Here is a 15,257-nt window from a genome sequence, read left to right as displayed (position 1 = left end):
CCGGCACTCACCTGGTGTTCCTCATGTAGAGGGCACCGCCAGAGCCTTTCCCTCTCACACACAACCCATCTGTTGGCGAATCTCATTGGCTCTTGCTAAGGGCGAGCCTGCATTGCTGTTCCCCACCCAGGCCACCCTCGCCACCCTCATCTGTCACATCGTGACTTCAGAGGCGATGGCCTCTGAAGACAGGGCTCCCCACTACCGTCTTGCCTCCTGCAGTCTGACCCCCACACAGTAGCCAGATGATCTTTTCCAGGCAGGGCCCCAAAGAAGCCGTGATTCAGCTCTCAAATGGCCCCTCTCCACACTTGAGTAAAGTCCAGACTCCCCTCTCCATGCCCCACATAAGCTGGCCCTTGCCCCCCTCCTGACCCCACCACACTTCCCCGTGATCTCACACTCAAGCCACGCCGGCCTCTTCGCTCTTCCTCCTGCACAGAAAGCCTGCCCCCAGCCCCGGAGAGCCTTACCCTTGCGCCTGTCTGGAATGCTTTTCTCCTGGATGCCCTCCGCCCTCACTTCCTTCAGGTCTCTGTTCAAACATCCCCTCCTCCGGCAAGTCTTCCCTGACTGCCCTGTATCGATTAGACCCCACCTTTGTACTCTGTCCACTTTCCTGCTCTATTGGTCTTCAGAGCGCTTCTCACCACCCGACATTGCATCCTTGTCTCGCTGTTGACTGGTTTGAGGTCTGGCTCTCCTGCTGGGACACAAGTGGCCTGAGGACAGGAGCATTGTGTGTTGTGTTCACTGCTCTATTCTAAGCACCTAGAACAGCACCTGGTACATGGTGGGCACTTGGTAAATGTCTATCGAATGAACTATAGATTTCGTTCACCACAATGTGCCCATCGCCCAGCCCGGGGCCTAACAGCATCAATGCTCAACAAAATAATTTTATCCCAGGGCAACAGAGGGGCCAGTTTCAGGAGGCATCAACCGTCAGTGTAGCCAGGGCACATTTGGCAATGGCAACAAGGGCTGCTGAGAACTGCTGTAGTGGGTGAAAAAATGTGAGACTTGGCAAAGGGGCTGGCCCTGCTGTGGTACAGGCTGTGAATACCTGAACTCTAGGTTTCTCATACTCTCTTTACAGATTGGCAAATGAAAACCAAAGCCAAAGGACAGTGCTTGTGAATGCACTGTAAGAAAGGCCCTGGTTTGTAGAATATTCCAGTTAGTCATTCCAGCACACAGCACCAGGGCCACCATCCAGCACAAGCCTGGGCTCTGGACGGAAGGGCCACCCCAGCCAGCCGTGCTCCCGGGAGCAGGGGGCGCGTAGACCGCAGCACCGAGCTCACTTCGGCTTTAGAGTGGATTTTATTGCTGTTTCCCTCCCAGCAGTGAACTCCCTTCATTCTGCTTTGTTCAGAGTAATGTTACAATTTGTTCTGACTCTCTGGGCTCACGGTATTTGAGGGAAAACACAGGCAGCCCGAGCCAGGATGAAGACAGCTGGGCACACGCGCACTGCCGACCCTACACAGAGTGGTCGTTAGGTCCTGGGGCATGTTCCACCATATCCCAAGTCCTCAGGACACGCACTCGGGACACCTGCCCTTTAGCTGCCAGCTTTGGAGACCGCCAAGTGCTTTGCCTAAGCAAGTTCCTCTGGGGCCCGGCCCCCTTCTGTGCTAATGCAAGCAGCAAACACAAATCCAGGCTGTACAGGCAAAATTGTGGGGCCAAAATGGTGCTTGGAAACCTTCCATTCTTTCTTCTTTTTCCCTCTTCCTTCTCCTCCTCCTCCCCTCATTCTTCCTCCTCCTCCTCTTCCTCTTCGTCCCTCTCCTTCTCCTCCTCCCCTTTTTTCTTCTTTTTTACCTTGGTTATTTCCTGCATAACTTTCTCTTTTTATATTGTTTATTCAGTGAAACATACCCCCATGGTTCACCTCGGTGAATACTTGCTTTGTCAAAACTGTAAAACAACAATCCAAATCTCAACCTCCAAAATTCCCATCCACTGCTCACCCACAAGCATGGTGGAGAAAAGGATTTCTGTTTCCTGTGTGAGGTGCTGCTCTAGTTTCCTTAGTCAGACTGCTGGTCCCATGTCCACCCCTCTGACGGGTACTCAGCTAATTCCAGACAGTAAAGGACGTTCTTATCTTCGGAAAACAATGGAATTTCTTCCTTTATTACCTTATAATTCACAGGGTAATGAGTACTGCTCAAAAATTATCTATTGTGTATGTTCTGTTTAAAAATAAACTTCAAAGAGTTAATTGTGGTTCCTTAAAGTGAAGACAAATCTACGCAAATCTGGCGTAAGCCAGTATGCCTAGGCTTTGCCCTGAAATGGCCTGGAAGTTCTGAGAAGTTAGTTTTTTAATTTGAACAAGCTATGACTTTTTTTTGTCCCTAAATTAATAACGGGACCTGAATCTGAGTACAGGCATTCAGTGGCCCACAAATGCTTGCAGTCATTGGTAGTTGAATCCAAAAACCCTGCCAAAGCCATTCAGATGACTTTCTGGGCAGTGGATTGCCTATTTCTAGGCTTTTCTGTTCCTGGGGTTAAGTATGCAGACTGAATTTTCCACTTACCACCTATTGTCCAATCACACAGAAATTTAGATCTGTTGAGCTCAGTATTCTAGTGCTGCAAGAAATGGGGCAATAATTTTGACCAGGCTCTAGGAGGATTCGAGAGGGAGAAGAATTTGCCCTTGAAGACTCTGACAGGTCTCTCAGATTCTGACAGGTGGGTGGCAAGAAAGAAAGCCGTGGGCAAGCCTGGCTATGTTCAGGAAGGAAAAGCAGAGAAGTTCCCAGAGGTCTGCGAGAAAGAGGCAGGAAGTAGAGTCTGGGGTCCAAGTGGCCTGAGTTTTGCCCACGAGGGCAGTGAGCCACGCACTGTGTGTTGTGCATGGCAAGCCCCCTCTGACTTCGGCAAGGAAAGCAGTACCATCTCTGGAAACCTACACAGGAAACCTTTTTGGAAGCTGCTATAAAAATCTGAAAGAACAGCCGATAGGGCTCTGCACCTCAGCACTGGCAGTGGGGATGATGGAAACGTGTGCCAAGCAATCAATGCTGAAATAAATGTTCCCGTGTGTACGTATCGTGAAGAACAGCCACCTCTTAAGTCTTCTCCATCTCCTCCCTCTCTCCCCCAGGACCAGCTCTCCGAGCCCCGCTCCCCAGCCAACGGCGACTACAGAGACACTGGGATGGTCCTCGTCAACCCCTTCTGTCAAGAAACACTGTTTGTGGGAAATGACCAAGTATCCGAGATCTAACTGCAGCAGCCTTCGCTTTGCCATTCCCTATTTTTGTCTCTAAATTATAAATATACAAATATATATATTATAAATATAACCTTTGTGTAACCCTGACTTAATGAGAAACATTTTCAGCTTTTTTTTCCTAAAAATTGTCAACATCTTTTTTATAAGTGTGGTTTAAAAAAACAAAAACTTTACAGAATGATCCGTGGCTTTATAAAATAAAGGTATTTCTAAGCAAAGCAGTTGCACTGATTGCTTTGATTGCTTCTCTTAATAAGTGTTCTTAAGCACTTGGAGAGCCCAGGAGCCCCAGACGGGTGAGGTGAGAGCCTGACCTCCTATAGAAGCTGAATGTTAGAATGGTCAAGTGCACAGTCCTTTGAGGGATTCTTAAGGCTCTGGTTCCTCCTGATTCAGTGTGACCCCGTCCCCTCCTTTCCTGTGTGCACACCTGTGACGGGAACTGGGCTGCCAAGGGGGAAGACAGCAGACTCATGTGCAGAGTAGGAAGAGGGGACGTCTCATCACCCCAGAGGATGAGTGCCCTGGAACCTCACAATGGCACCATCAGATGTCAAGTTTAATTCCATGCAAGTTATGGACGGTGGGCAGGAGCATGCAGCCCTCAGGAATCCACAGAGAACTTCTGGGCGTCCTAAGGCCATGTCCCCCTACCGTCACACAGCTGGGCGTTTCCACCGTGCTAACAACAGGACTGCCTTCTCTGGCAGAAAAGTGCTCCCTTCAAGCCCATTCCTGCATCCCCACCAACACCCACATCTGCATGAAACACCCGGGCCTTTCTCTCAGGGAGAGTTTAGACGCAGATCCCAGCCCTGAAGCTTTAGAATGCTTGCCCTTCTTCAAGGATCAAATGTTTATTGGGGTTTAGCGTTGTTTTCTCAAAATGCGATAGCATTGTGCCCCTGAGGAACATGTTTTTCTGAGAAGCCTTGAGGTGTAGAGCTGTAATTTTTGAAAACTTCCTCCTGCAATCATAAAAACAAAAAACAAGATTGCCCAAGCAATAGCTTGGGAGAAGACATCATCATACCCCTACTCGGCGTTGCAGACCTGCTTGCAGCACCAGCCAATGGACCTGCCACCAGCTCGCATCGTCCCTTGTCTCCCCTCACGGCTCCCCGGCCCACGCTGTGTCCAGCACAGCCAACAGGGATCAGACCCTCAGAGACACCAGAGGGGCTTCCAGAGACTGCTGCTTCTCTATTTTTTTCCTAATAGATAGGAAGAGATGATAACTGCTTTGATGCTTCCTTTCTCTAAAAGAAAAATAGTTTGATAGTATATTTTGAATATAGATGTTCTTATAGTCAGATTGGAAATTGAACTTGAATGTTGATTCATATGTTTGTGTTGTTGCTGTGGTCTTTTTTATCATGACTTTTTCCTTCCTGCATTTTCTTTTTTTAAAAAAAAAAAAAAGATGGCCTTCAAAAATGTGTGTTCTCAATGTTGTATGAACCTATTTAACATGAGTTTGGTTGTTGTCTCTCTTCAAAGACTCTTCAGCCCACAAAGAAGCAGGATAAATGTTTCTCTGAGATTCATTTTCTAACGTGTTCCTGTCTGACCTTTTAAACCTTATCATAATATTTCTGTTAGCTATTGCATTTAATATATCAATGTGTGTGAGTATATAGAGAAATCTGTTTGTAAAGTAAAATTTATATATAATATATGTAATCAAAGATACATATGTTATATATACATATGTGGATGTATGACTTATTTTTCCTTATCCACAGAATTCAGCTACCATGTATATATAAATAAACTTATTTTATTAGCCAGAGGATTAAGTTGCTAATACATTTTGCATTCCTTTCACTTTAGTGTTTAAGTCTTCCTTAAGCAGTAGCAACACCACTTTATGCCTATCTGTGTTTTTTAATCTGATTCAACAGTAAGTTGGATTTCATGAGCATGATGAGCTAATAGGATTAGTGGTTCATCATTTGATAAAACAAATCCTTTTGAACATGTTTGTGATTTCTCCAAAATAGAATCATCTCTCATCAGGTCTTTGGAGACATTGGTGTCAATTAAAGTGCGTCCCGTCCTAATTCTCCCTGTCTCCAGGCTCAGGATTTAAAGTAAATATCTTTCATGTGGAGAAATCTGAAGGTAATCTGGCCACTGAGTATTAGCATTCTGTAGAGAATAACAGTGCCTAAACGTGACACCTTTGCAAACAACTCCACCAGCAGCTTGAACCTTTCATTCAGCCTTGGACGATACCTCCTAGAATTCACAAGAATGTAGATCCTTGAGACCCAGTCAGTATCACCTACATTAGGAGGAGGTTGTCATAAAACAGTCTCACATGCCCCATAGGCCTGTTTGGGTGCACCAGAGGTGGTGTTCCCAGCGAGAGTACTACATCCAAATAAATAAAGAAGGGCAGTACCAGCCTTTACTTGACCTAGCCGGTTCCTTAATCTGTTAATCCAATAACTAACATTGATGTTTACAAAGTACCTTTTGTGTCATCTCAAGTAGACAAGGTAGGAGAAAAAAAAAAGGAAGGGTTGTGGTGTCCTCATCGGTAGGCAGGAAGAGCACACAGAATATTTCAGCAGGCACCCAGGTGTTTTAACTTTACCTGTGTGACCTTGGGCAGGTACCCTTCTCTTTGGAAGGTGGGCAATAGGGAGGGTCCTAAAGTGGCTGGACTGGGAGTCAGAAGAGGCCTTCTCATGCCACCTCTGCTACTTTCTGGACATGGGACCATGGGCAAGTCATCGCAGCTCTCAGGGTCCTCATCACATAAGGGGGTTAATAGCCAATTACAGGACATGTGATACTTTGGGGGTTGTGAAATGCACATCAGCCCTATATGCCTACTTCCTAAGGTTGACTTGAGAATTCATTCAGCGAGATCAAGTTAGGGAATCACGCACAGCACTGGGTGGGTTTGGTACTCACTTCTTCCCTCATTCAACGTGTATTCCCATGTTACGGGATAAATATCCAACTCTGGATTTTAGCTACCTGGTTTCTCCAGGGTAAAACTTAAGCACAGTGTTTTCTAGGTCCATGTTGTCAACCCTGGGGCCAGTGGAACCTTTCTGATCCTGGAGAAGTGATTGAGGTTTGGCCCTTGATGACACGGCTTAGTGGGTGCTGACGGCAGGAATTAAAACCCACAGGGTGTCATCTAATCCTAACTTGGAGCACCCTTGGAGAGCTTACCGGAAAACACTCTCTGTTATTTTTATTTATTGGTTTTCTGACAAATGGGAAGCAGAGGTGTAGGGAATGACTACATAGGTACCCACCATGTGTGGGACTTGAATTTGCCCAAGATCCCTTACCTAGTGCGCCAGAGAGTTAGAGCCCAGACCAGCATGTGCAAAATGAGGTCCAGGGGGTGAAGCGAGTGACCAGTGTTCAGCAGTTGATGACTAGCAGAGTGTCAGAGGACAGAGATGAGAAGGGAAGGGAGAGCAAAGCTAGGGAGGCATCTGAAGCTTCTTCCAGGACTGAGGGAGGGTGAAGGAAGCAACAGGCAGGTTTGTTTCTCTTGGGTCCCTGGGGCTGCCTCCTGCCAGGGCTGGTTCACATCCATTTCATCCTCTATTGCCTGTGTGGACATGTGCCCACCTTCATGCATTCAGACACACCAGCACACGTAGGGATGTAGAAAACACTGATATTGGCCTTGAAACACCGAGATTCAGTCCTAGTTTGTAATCTGAGGTCTGGGGCAAGTGATCACTACACTTGTGAACTGAGGTCCCTGAGCCTCAGTTTACTCATCTGTGAAATGGGGCTGCTTGATGCCTGCCTTGCCCACTCTTAGGCAGTAAAACACACAAGCCCCAGTGATCCACCTCCATAGCCTGCACTGATCCAGCCTCCCCCACCACCAACAGAAAAATCTGGGAGGTTGGGCACATGACCCTGCTTCAAAGAATGCATGAGTGCCTCTCTGCACACAGCCCTGGGCAGGGCCTGTTTCTCTTTCAGCTCAGTGAATGATGGAAACTCATGGAAGACAGCAGACAAAGCAGCCCCAGGGATAGGGGAGCTTCCAGAGAGGCCCGTGACCAGGCCACAGGGATGCTGGGACTGTAAACCAAAAGCCACAGGAATCTGTAAGCCCACTGGGCACCACAGAGGCAGAGGGGAGATGAGTGAGAGGCGGGTGGCAGTGGACTTGCCCATCAGCACCAGCTCCAGCATGCCCCTCCAGAGGCGCAGGCCGTCCCTCAGGGGGCCACGGTCATCATCCTCCCTGGATAGCCCCCCAGCCTCCAGGACCAATGCCATGAGTGGCCTCGTCCGAGCACCCGGGGTCTATGTAGGGACGGCGCCCAGTGGGTGCATAGGTGGCCTGGGTGCCCGTGTGACCCGCCGGGCCCTGGGCATCAGCAGTGTCTTCCTACAGGGCCTGCGGAGCTCAGGCCTGGCCACCATGCCCACTCCAGGTCTGGAGAGGGACCACGCTGCTGTTGAGGACCTTGGGGGCTGCCTGGTGGAATATATGGCCAAAGTGCATGCCCTCGAGCAAGTCAGTCAGGAGCTGGAGACGCAGCTGCGGATGCACCTGGAGAGCAAGGCCACGCGCTCGGGAGGCTGGGGCGCGCTCCGGGCCTCCTGGGCCAGCAGCTGCCAGCAGGTGAGTGCCCACGTCGTGCCCAGGGGCTTTGCGGGGCTGCTGGGAGGGGATGCTGAAGGCAGGGGGTAGGGTAGTGAGTGGTCTGAGGCCAGAGAAACTGACCAAATTGACCCCTATACTTTCATACTAAAACACTGATGGTGACAACACCACTAGCTTTTATTGAGGTTTACTAGGGGCCCACAACAGCCTCCATACGTGGACTCTCTCCTGTAACATTCGAAGCAATGCTAAGTGGTGGATCGTCCATTGGTTGCATTTTTCAGATGAGAAAACTGAGGCATGTAATTTGCCCAAGATCTCAAAGCTAGTAGGGGGATCATGAAGTTGAGATTTGAACCTGAATTTTTCTGGCTCCGAAGGTGCACTTGTTCCATGACCCTGGGCTGCCTCTGTAACCTTTACTGTTGAGAAAGGGGTTTTACAGCCATTATCTAATCGAATGCCATCAAATGAATGTGGTATTAAAAGAATGAATAAATGGAAGTATGTTCCTATACCATCTATAACAGTGCTGTTCAACAGAAATATGAGCCACGTAGGTAACTGACAAGTTGCTATTAGCTGCAGTAAGTAAAAAGAAACAGGTGAAGTTAATGTTACTATCATAGCTTATTAACTCTACATATCCAAACTGTTATTTCAACATGTAATCAATATAGAAAAAACAGTGAGATAATTTACATTCAAATAGAACTTTCCTGCAGTGATGGAAATGTCTTACATCTGCACTGTCCAATCTGGCACAAAATGTGCCTAATGAGACCAAGGAATTGAATTTTTTATTTTATTTAATTTTCATTAATTTAAGTAGCCACAGGTAGCTAGTGGTTATCTTATTGGCCAGGGCGGGATGCAGAGGTTTCATCTTTCTCTCTTGCTTGGTTGGCCTTGCTTTTCCTGCCTTCCAGGGTGACATCTGCAGAGCTCCGAGCTCATCCATCATGTGTGGCCTGCGGCCTGTGGTTCTAAGGCTAGGACTCAGCCAGCATTGCACATCTCAGCCGTTCTCTCTGTGGATGGCTCGCTTCTCTCCTTCCCTTCCCCCCCAGTTGCTGGCCTTGGGATCCCTGTGAGCTAAATCAGTGCCTCACGCAGCCAGAACTGCCCACTCACACCCTTTGCCCCCTGGGGTCCAGCATGCAGCTCCCGAGAGGAGGTCACAAACCTTTGTTTGCATGTAGCTGGGTGATGCCGAGCAGATTCACACAGGGACTGCCCATCTGCCCCTCCTGCCTCCCATCATCCCACGATGCTCCTCCGTCACTGTTGTCGGTGCCCGGCTGGCAGCACAGGGTGCACGATGCACAACACTGTCCTCCCCCTGGCGCTGCTGTTCCGCTTGCATCGTCTGGGCTGTGAGGGAGAGCCATCTTAGAACAGCCCGGGGCCTTACAGCCTGTCAAATCTAAGAGGCAGCCCTTCCTCCAGGATGCTCCACAACTGTCCTGATTCCAAATATTTGTACCATATCAACCACCAGAATGTCCCTAGATATTTTAATATATCGGCATCTGCTGGAAATTGCTTATACTCACAGATGCCACACAGACTTGTCAGGAGAAATCAGGCATCCCAATTTCTAGGTTAAAAAATACGGCCACAAAACTTAGTCCATACTCAATAGATACTGGCTTGCTCTGGCTCCATCTAGCTACAAGAACTTTTGCAACTTACTCGACTTCTCTGGGCCTCAGTTTCCTCACCTATAAAATGGGTATAATAAATGCCTGGATATTCCAGCAAATCCATAGATAAATAAAATACATGGTTCCTGTCTACAGGTAGATTACAGACTAGAAAGCTATGAAATACTGCAAGAGCAGTACAACCACAACACCAACACATTCAACCTCTGTCACTGGTGGTAAGAATCCCAGATGGAGTCACTTTCCTCTCAAGTGACTATCAATGAGGTCCTAGGTATGAATAGAGCTCTCTTTTAATTCTTTTTATTTTAAACATGGATTTGAAGACACAATTAGACCAATCTATAAAATGAAGTTCTTATTTCTGTATTGCGGTCTACCCTTTCAGCCATAAGCTCTATTCCATCAAAAAAGAACAAAAAGAAACTCTACATATTTGAGAAATACACATGATTTTTCCAGGCGGGCCCACCCCCACCGGGGCCCACCCCCTTCAAGGCTAGAGGAACCTACACACACACACACACACACACACACACACACTCCGGTCATTTCACCTAGAGCTGCCGTCTCCTCACTGGGGGATCGGAGGCAGCCATGCAGACACCCAAAGCTCTCTTGCTCTGCCCTCACTCCCATGTCTTGGCCTAGGGCTTCGTGTTCTTGGTTCCAGTTTCTTCACACACTCCCTTCACCTCCCCGCTTCTCCAGCCAGCAGGACTCCTCCTCGCTCTGCCAGCCCAGCTCCACGGCACCTCTACTGTCAGCCCCCAGATCCTCTGGGCCTCCTCACGGCCCACATGGCACCTGAGGCCTCAAGTTGGCAATAACTGAGCCCTGATGGGCCCCAGGGTGGCTGGGCACCCACAGAGAAACTCAACTCCTCCTTAGCCTGGCCCCCAAACAGAGAATCCAAGAGAGACCTCCACTGCCCAAGAGCAGGTTGGGGGATGTCCATTTTGGTGGCACTTTCTTGGATTAAGCTGGAGCAAGCAGTGGGGAAATTCGGAGCAAGTGACCACTTCTATAAATGCTTGAGAAAGAAATCTGCTCTCAGAGGGAAAAATAAAGGGTTGGGAAGTAGACAGACTCTGCCTCCCCCAACTCAGACAGCTCCTGGGGCCATTCTGGGGAGTGGGGGCCCTTGTGCCCTGGAATCTCCCCATAGCCTCCCCTGCCCCCACCGAGAGGAGACAAAGACAGGCTTTCAGCAAAACAAGGAAGAGAGGCAAAGGGGAGAGAAGTTGCTGTCACTGTGCAGAAAGCCATGACATGGAAAGCATCACAAAACTTGGGGGCCAGGAGCATTCACACCACAACAGAATCAAGAAAGCAGGCCTGGGCAGGGCGGGGGAGGGAATCCTCTGCATCCTTATGACTGCTTAAGTCGGGGAGTCTTGACGGCAGCACCCTTAGGGCCAGGGTCGGCTTTATGGGTGACCACCAATGCAGTCCCGTAGGGCCCCCATTGGGGTTTAATGCTCTGCAGTTGCCACTGAAACCCTTAATAGTTTTCTCTTTGAATTTGTGCTTTATAAGTGAAGTCCAATGGGGGACAATGGAGCATGGGCCAGGGCCTCTTCATGGTCCTATCTCCCTCTGTCGCCCTGGGATGGGTCCTTGGTGGCCCACTCCCCTGCCCCCAAGAGCCCCAGACCCCTCCTGACCTTCCTTCCTCACCCCACCTGGGTGGCAGCAAGTAGGGGGAGAGGACAAGCCTCTTGCCAACCCCTGAGCCAGGTACCTACAGGTAGCATTGAGATTGTAATATTCTTGGGGGTCACCACCACTCTGCCCAGCACCAGGACATGACACGTAATTCCAGCAGTTGGGGGGCTGCACACATGCCCTGAATCATGCAGCAAGGCCCCCGGGTGCCTGTAAGGGTCTACATGAGCGTCCCCATGCCCCAGGGAGTGCAAGATTAAATAGTAAATAAAAATTGCTGTGACAGGTTGAGAGAAAGACAACAGAAGAAACGAAAAAGCTTCGTATTTTAGTAACTTAAATTGTGCTTTGTTTCCTGCTTTTTGAACAAGGGGCCCCACATTTTCATTCTGCACTGGGACCCACAGATTATGTTTGCTGGTCCTAGTTAGGGTTCATGTATATGACTTTCCTTTTCAAGTCACACCTCTCTCGCTCTGCTTCTCAGCTGTGTTAGAATCACTCCGCCCCCTTCTCCTGCTAAGAAGTGAAAACAGACAGAAAAACCCCCAGGTGGCAGCCGCAGAGGCTGAGGAGGACCCGAGCACCTGCCCAATTCCCCGGCAGAAGGTGGTGGCTCCCGTCTCCGGCCTCGCTCTGTGCTCCTGACTTTTCTTGCCAAGTGAATGATGCTGATGATAAGTTCTGGTGGCAACATCAGGCCCTTTCATCCTCAAGTAGGCCAAACGCAAGCGTGGCATGAGGCAGCCTGTGCCTCAGAGCTGCAGATGGAAGGACAGTGGCATAGGAACAGCCCAGAGACCTGGTGTCAAAACAAAACGGGCAACTAAGGTGTTGGGGGTGGGGGGAGGGGCAGCAGGGAATCTGCCTGGGAAAGGAAGGGCAACGTGGGGGCTCTGCGTTAAGGAGCCAGGATGTTAGTCTAGGCTTCCACGGGGCAGGGGCGGGGGGAACAGCAGCTTACACCTCTGAAGGATAAGGCGGTCAGCTGGAGGAAAGGGGAAATCAAAATTACTGAAAGGCAAGGATTAGCGTTTACAATGGGCCTGATTTGATTACTCTTCCCGCTGCTCCCGGCCTCCTGTTCTGTCCCTTGCAGAGAGAAAGCTCATACTCTGTAGAAACTAGAAACTCAGGCAAATCCACATGTGGCCAAATTTCTCTCCCAAAGAACCTGTGGTCCTAGAAGGTTTTTTTTATAAAAAAAAAAAAAAAAAAGAAACAAGAATTAATCCTTCCCCACTGAGTAAAAAGAAAGACAACAGGATTGTTATTGGTGGTTCACAACCTGGTGTCTCTGAAAGCAGGCCATGGGGCAGAACCATGAGCTATTTTAGCATCTGCAAAAACCTGGATGCATTTCCCCAAGACAAAACCTCTCAGTCTTTTTCTTAATAAAGGCAATTTGTTTGGTCAGAGCAGGCCAGTGGGGCGGTTACTCTGTCGGCCACGCTATAAGGGGCACCAGAGTGTGGCTAGACATGTAACTACACAGAGAAAACTATATTCAGGAGAGTCATTCCTCTTAGAAAGAGTGATGTGTACGACTGGAAGAAATACTTTGATAGGAGGCGAGGGAGGGGAGAGGAAGGAGGCATGAGGCTGCTCCCTCGGGCCTGGGCATTAATACGTGATCGCTGAGCTACTGTCTAAGAATGGTGTCTGATTTCCTGGGGGCTCTTGTGTTGCAAGTAGAGTGAGTCTGGGAAGGAGAACTGCTAAAAGGTGGCGGGGGAATGGTGCCTGTCACTTGGGGCCTCTTTTCATGCCCTTCCCAAATACCACACTCAGCCACTCTTAAATCTCTTAAGATCTCTTAAAAAGTGAGGTCCACGCTGAGGAGTGGGAGATGGGGGCAGGAGGGTCCATGTGATGAAAAACAGGGAGGTGTGGTGCAGAGACTGGGGATTTGGAAGCCAGACAACCCTGGGGTCAAACTCAGGCCCGCCACTTACTAACCGTATGACCTTGAGCCAAGTTCTTCGTTGATCTCTCTACATCTCAGCTTCTCACCTGAACAGCAAGGATGCTTGGTTCCCTGACATGCTGTCTCTCAGGAGGAATCACCAGAGGCCTTCCACAGAACTAGGAAGGAAAAGAGGGTGCTACCACTATGTCACATTGGTCACAGGTGGTAGTCAATGTGATTAGACAAGAGAAAACAATAGTTATAAGAATTGGAAAGGAAGAAGGAAAATTTTGGTCTCTCTGAAAAGCCCAGAAGGATCAATGTAAAAGCTACACAACAAACAATAAAATAATTTAGCAAAGTAGCGGGTTATAAAAGAAACATAAAAAATCAAAGTTTCTGGGCACAATGACTCATGCCTATAGTTCCACCTACTCAGGAAGCCAAGGTGGGAGGATCGCTTGAGCCCAGGAGTTCTAGTCCAGCCTGGGCAGCATAGTGGGACCCCATCTCAACAAACAAACAAATAAAAAATGTTGTTTATAGACACACACACAAAAAGATGTAACAGAAGAGAAAATCTTATTTATGATAGCATAAAATAAAATGAAATACCTCTGAATAAACTTCAGAAGTGCCCAAAATCTATATTAGATGATAATAAAATCCTCCCAAAAGACACAAAAATAATCTTGAACAAATGGGAAGAAATACTATGTACTCGAATAGAAAGATTCAATAGCATAAAGATGTCACTTCTCCCTGAGTTAATTTATAAATTTAATGCAATCCCATCTTTTTTTCTAGAGCTAGATGAGTTGATTATAAATTTCATTCATATCCCACCACCACCACCACACCACCCTCTCCCCCCAAAACATTTCATTTATAATAACAAAAAAGGCAAGAATAGCCAGAAAAGAAAAACTGAGAAAGAAGAGCGAGGGGAGGGGGGTAGGGAGGGAAGTGGCAGCCCCACCAGACATTAAAACATATTATAAAGACTCTATAATTAAAACAATTTAGTACTGGCATAAAAAAGATTGGACAACCATGGAAAAGAATAGAAAATCCAATAGTAGGCTCTACTGCATCTGGAAATTTAGTATTAATAAAGGCAACATTTGAAACCAGTGGAGGGAAGGATGGGCTTTTTAATAAGTGATATTCAAACAACTAGATAGTCATAAGGAAGATAATAAAATTGGATCCATCCCTTGATGCACCCTAGATTTAATCCTAGATTTAAATGTGAAAAGGAAACCATACAAGTGGAAAACATGGGTGAATTCCTTCATAACCTAGGTATGGGGAAATTTTTCCTTGTTATGATTCAAAATTCAAAAGCAACAAAGGAAAATATTGATAAATCAGATTACTAAAAATTGTTTAAATTTACATTGCAAAAATAACACTGGAAGCAAAACTGAAAGATAAAGGACAAACTAGGAAAACATTTGCAACTCAGAATACAATATCCCTATTCTACAAACAGCATTTAAAATTTGAAATAAAAGAAAATAAAAGCCAACAGTGCTGTTTTATTTTTAAATAGGCTAGAGATATGACTAGACCACTGACACAAAAAACAGATGAAAATGGCTCAACTTCACCCATAATAAGAGAAATAATAAAACCTACCTGAGATACCATTTTTACCTATCCGATTGGTAAAACTCAAAGTGTGGTGATCTATTCCATTGGTGATGCTCTAGGGAAACAGGCAAGTTCATACAGTGCTAATAGGGATAGAAAATGTTACAACATCTATAGAGAAGAATCTGGCAATATCTAGAGAAATCATATAGGCATTTATGTAATCTGCCCCTCCTACTTCTAGGAGTCTCTGCTAGTGAGATACCAGTAAAAATATGAACAAGATGTACAGGGCTGTTCACTTCAATCCTATCTGTAAGACCAAAGACTGGAAACAATCCAAATACCCATCAGGAGAGGACTAGTTAAATAAACTATGATGTATCTGCAAAAAGAAAGAGGAAGAGCTCTGTAACTATCATGGACTGATGATCTCCAGGGTACGTTACTGAGTTAAAAGGCAAGGTGGAGAGAATGTGTATTTCATTCTACCATTTGTCCAAGAAAGGAGAAGGACATAAACATATACATATACATTGAAAAAAATGGAAAAGA

General features: G+C 47.2%; 2 protein-coding genes across 4 annotated transcripts in view; both read left to right on the top strand.

Annotated features, from left to right (window-relative positions):
• TMEM108 (transmembrane protein 108) overlaps positions 1 to 5,054 on the top strand; it is a 290,574-nt gene extending 285,520 nt beyond the window's left edge. For all 3 annotated transcript variants that reach the window (XM_069473233.1, XM_069473232.1, XM_069473234.1), the window contains one exon: positions 3,128 to 5,054. In XM_069473233.1, coding sequence (XP_069329334.1) covers positions 3,128 to 3,250 — 123 coding nt within the window. In that variant the 3' untranslated portion in view covers positions 3,251 to 5,054. The remainder of the gene's footprint in view (positions 1 to 3,127) is intronic.
• A 2,310-nt stretch (positions 5,055 to 7,364) lies between these two features.
• The window catches only part of BFSP2 (beaded filament structural protein 2), a 53,361-nt gene continuing 45,468 nt past the window's right edge, over positions 7,365 to 15,257 (top strand). The window contains exon 1 of the mRNA XM_069473231.1: positions 7,365 to 7,880. Within this exon, the coding sequence (XP_069329332.1) occupies positions 7,392 to 7,880 (489 nt within the window). The 5' untranslated portion in view covers positions 7,365 to 7,391. The remainder of the gene's footprint in view (positions 7,881 to 15,257) is intronic.

Source organism: Eulemur rufifrons, chromosome 7 (genome assembly GCF_041146395.1).
Source record: "Eulemur rufifrons isolate Redbay chromosome 7, OSU_ERuf_1, whole genome shotgun sequence".
NCBI lineage: Eukaryota > Metazoa > Chordata > Mammalia > Primates > Lemuridae > Eulemur > Eulemur rufifrons.
The sequence above is the reverse complement of the archived record's forward strand: the minus strand, read 5'-3'. Positions and strand labels throughout refer to the sequence as shown.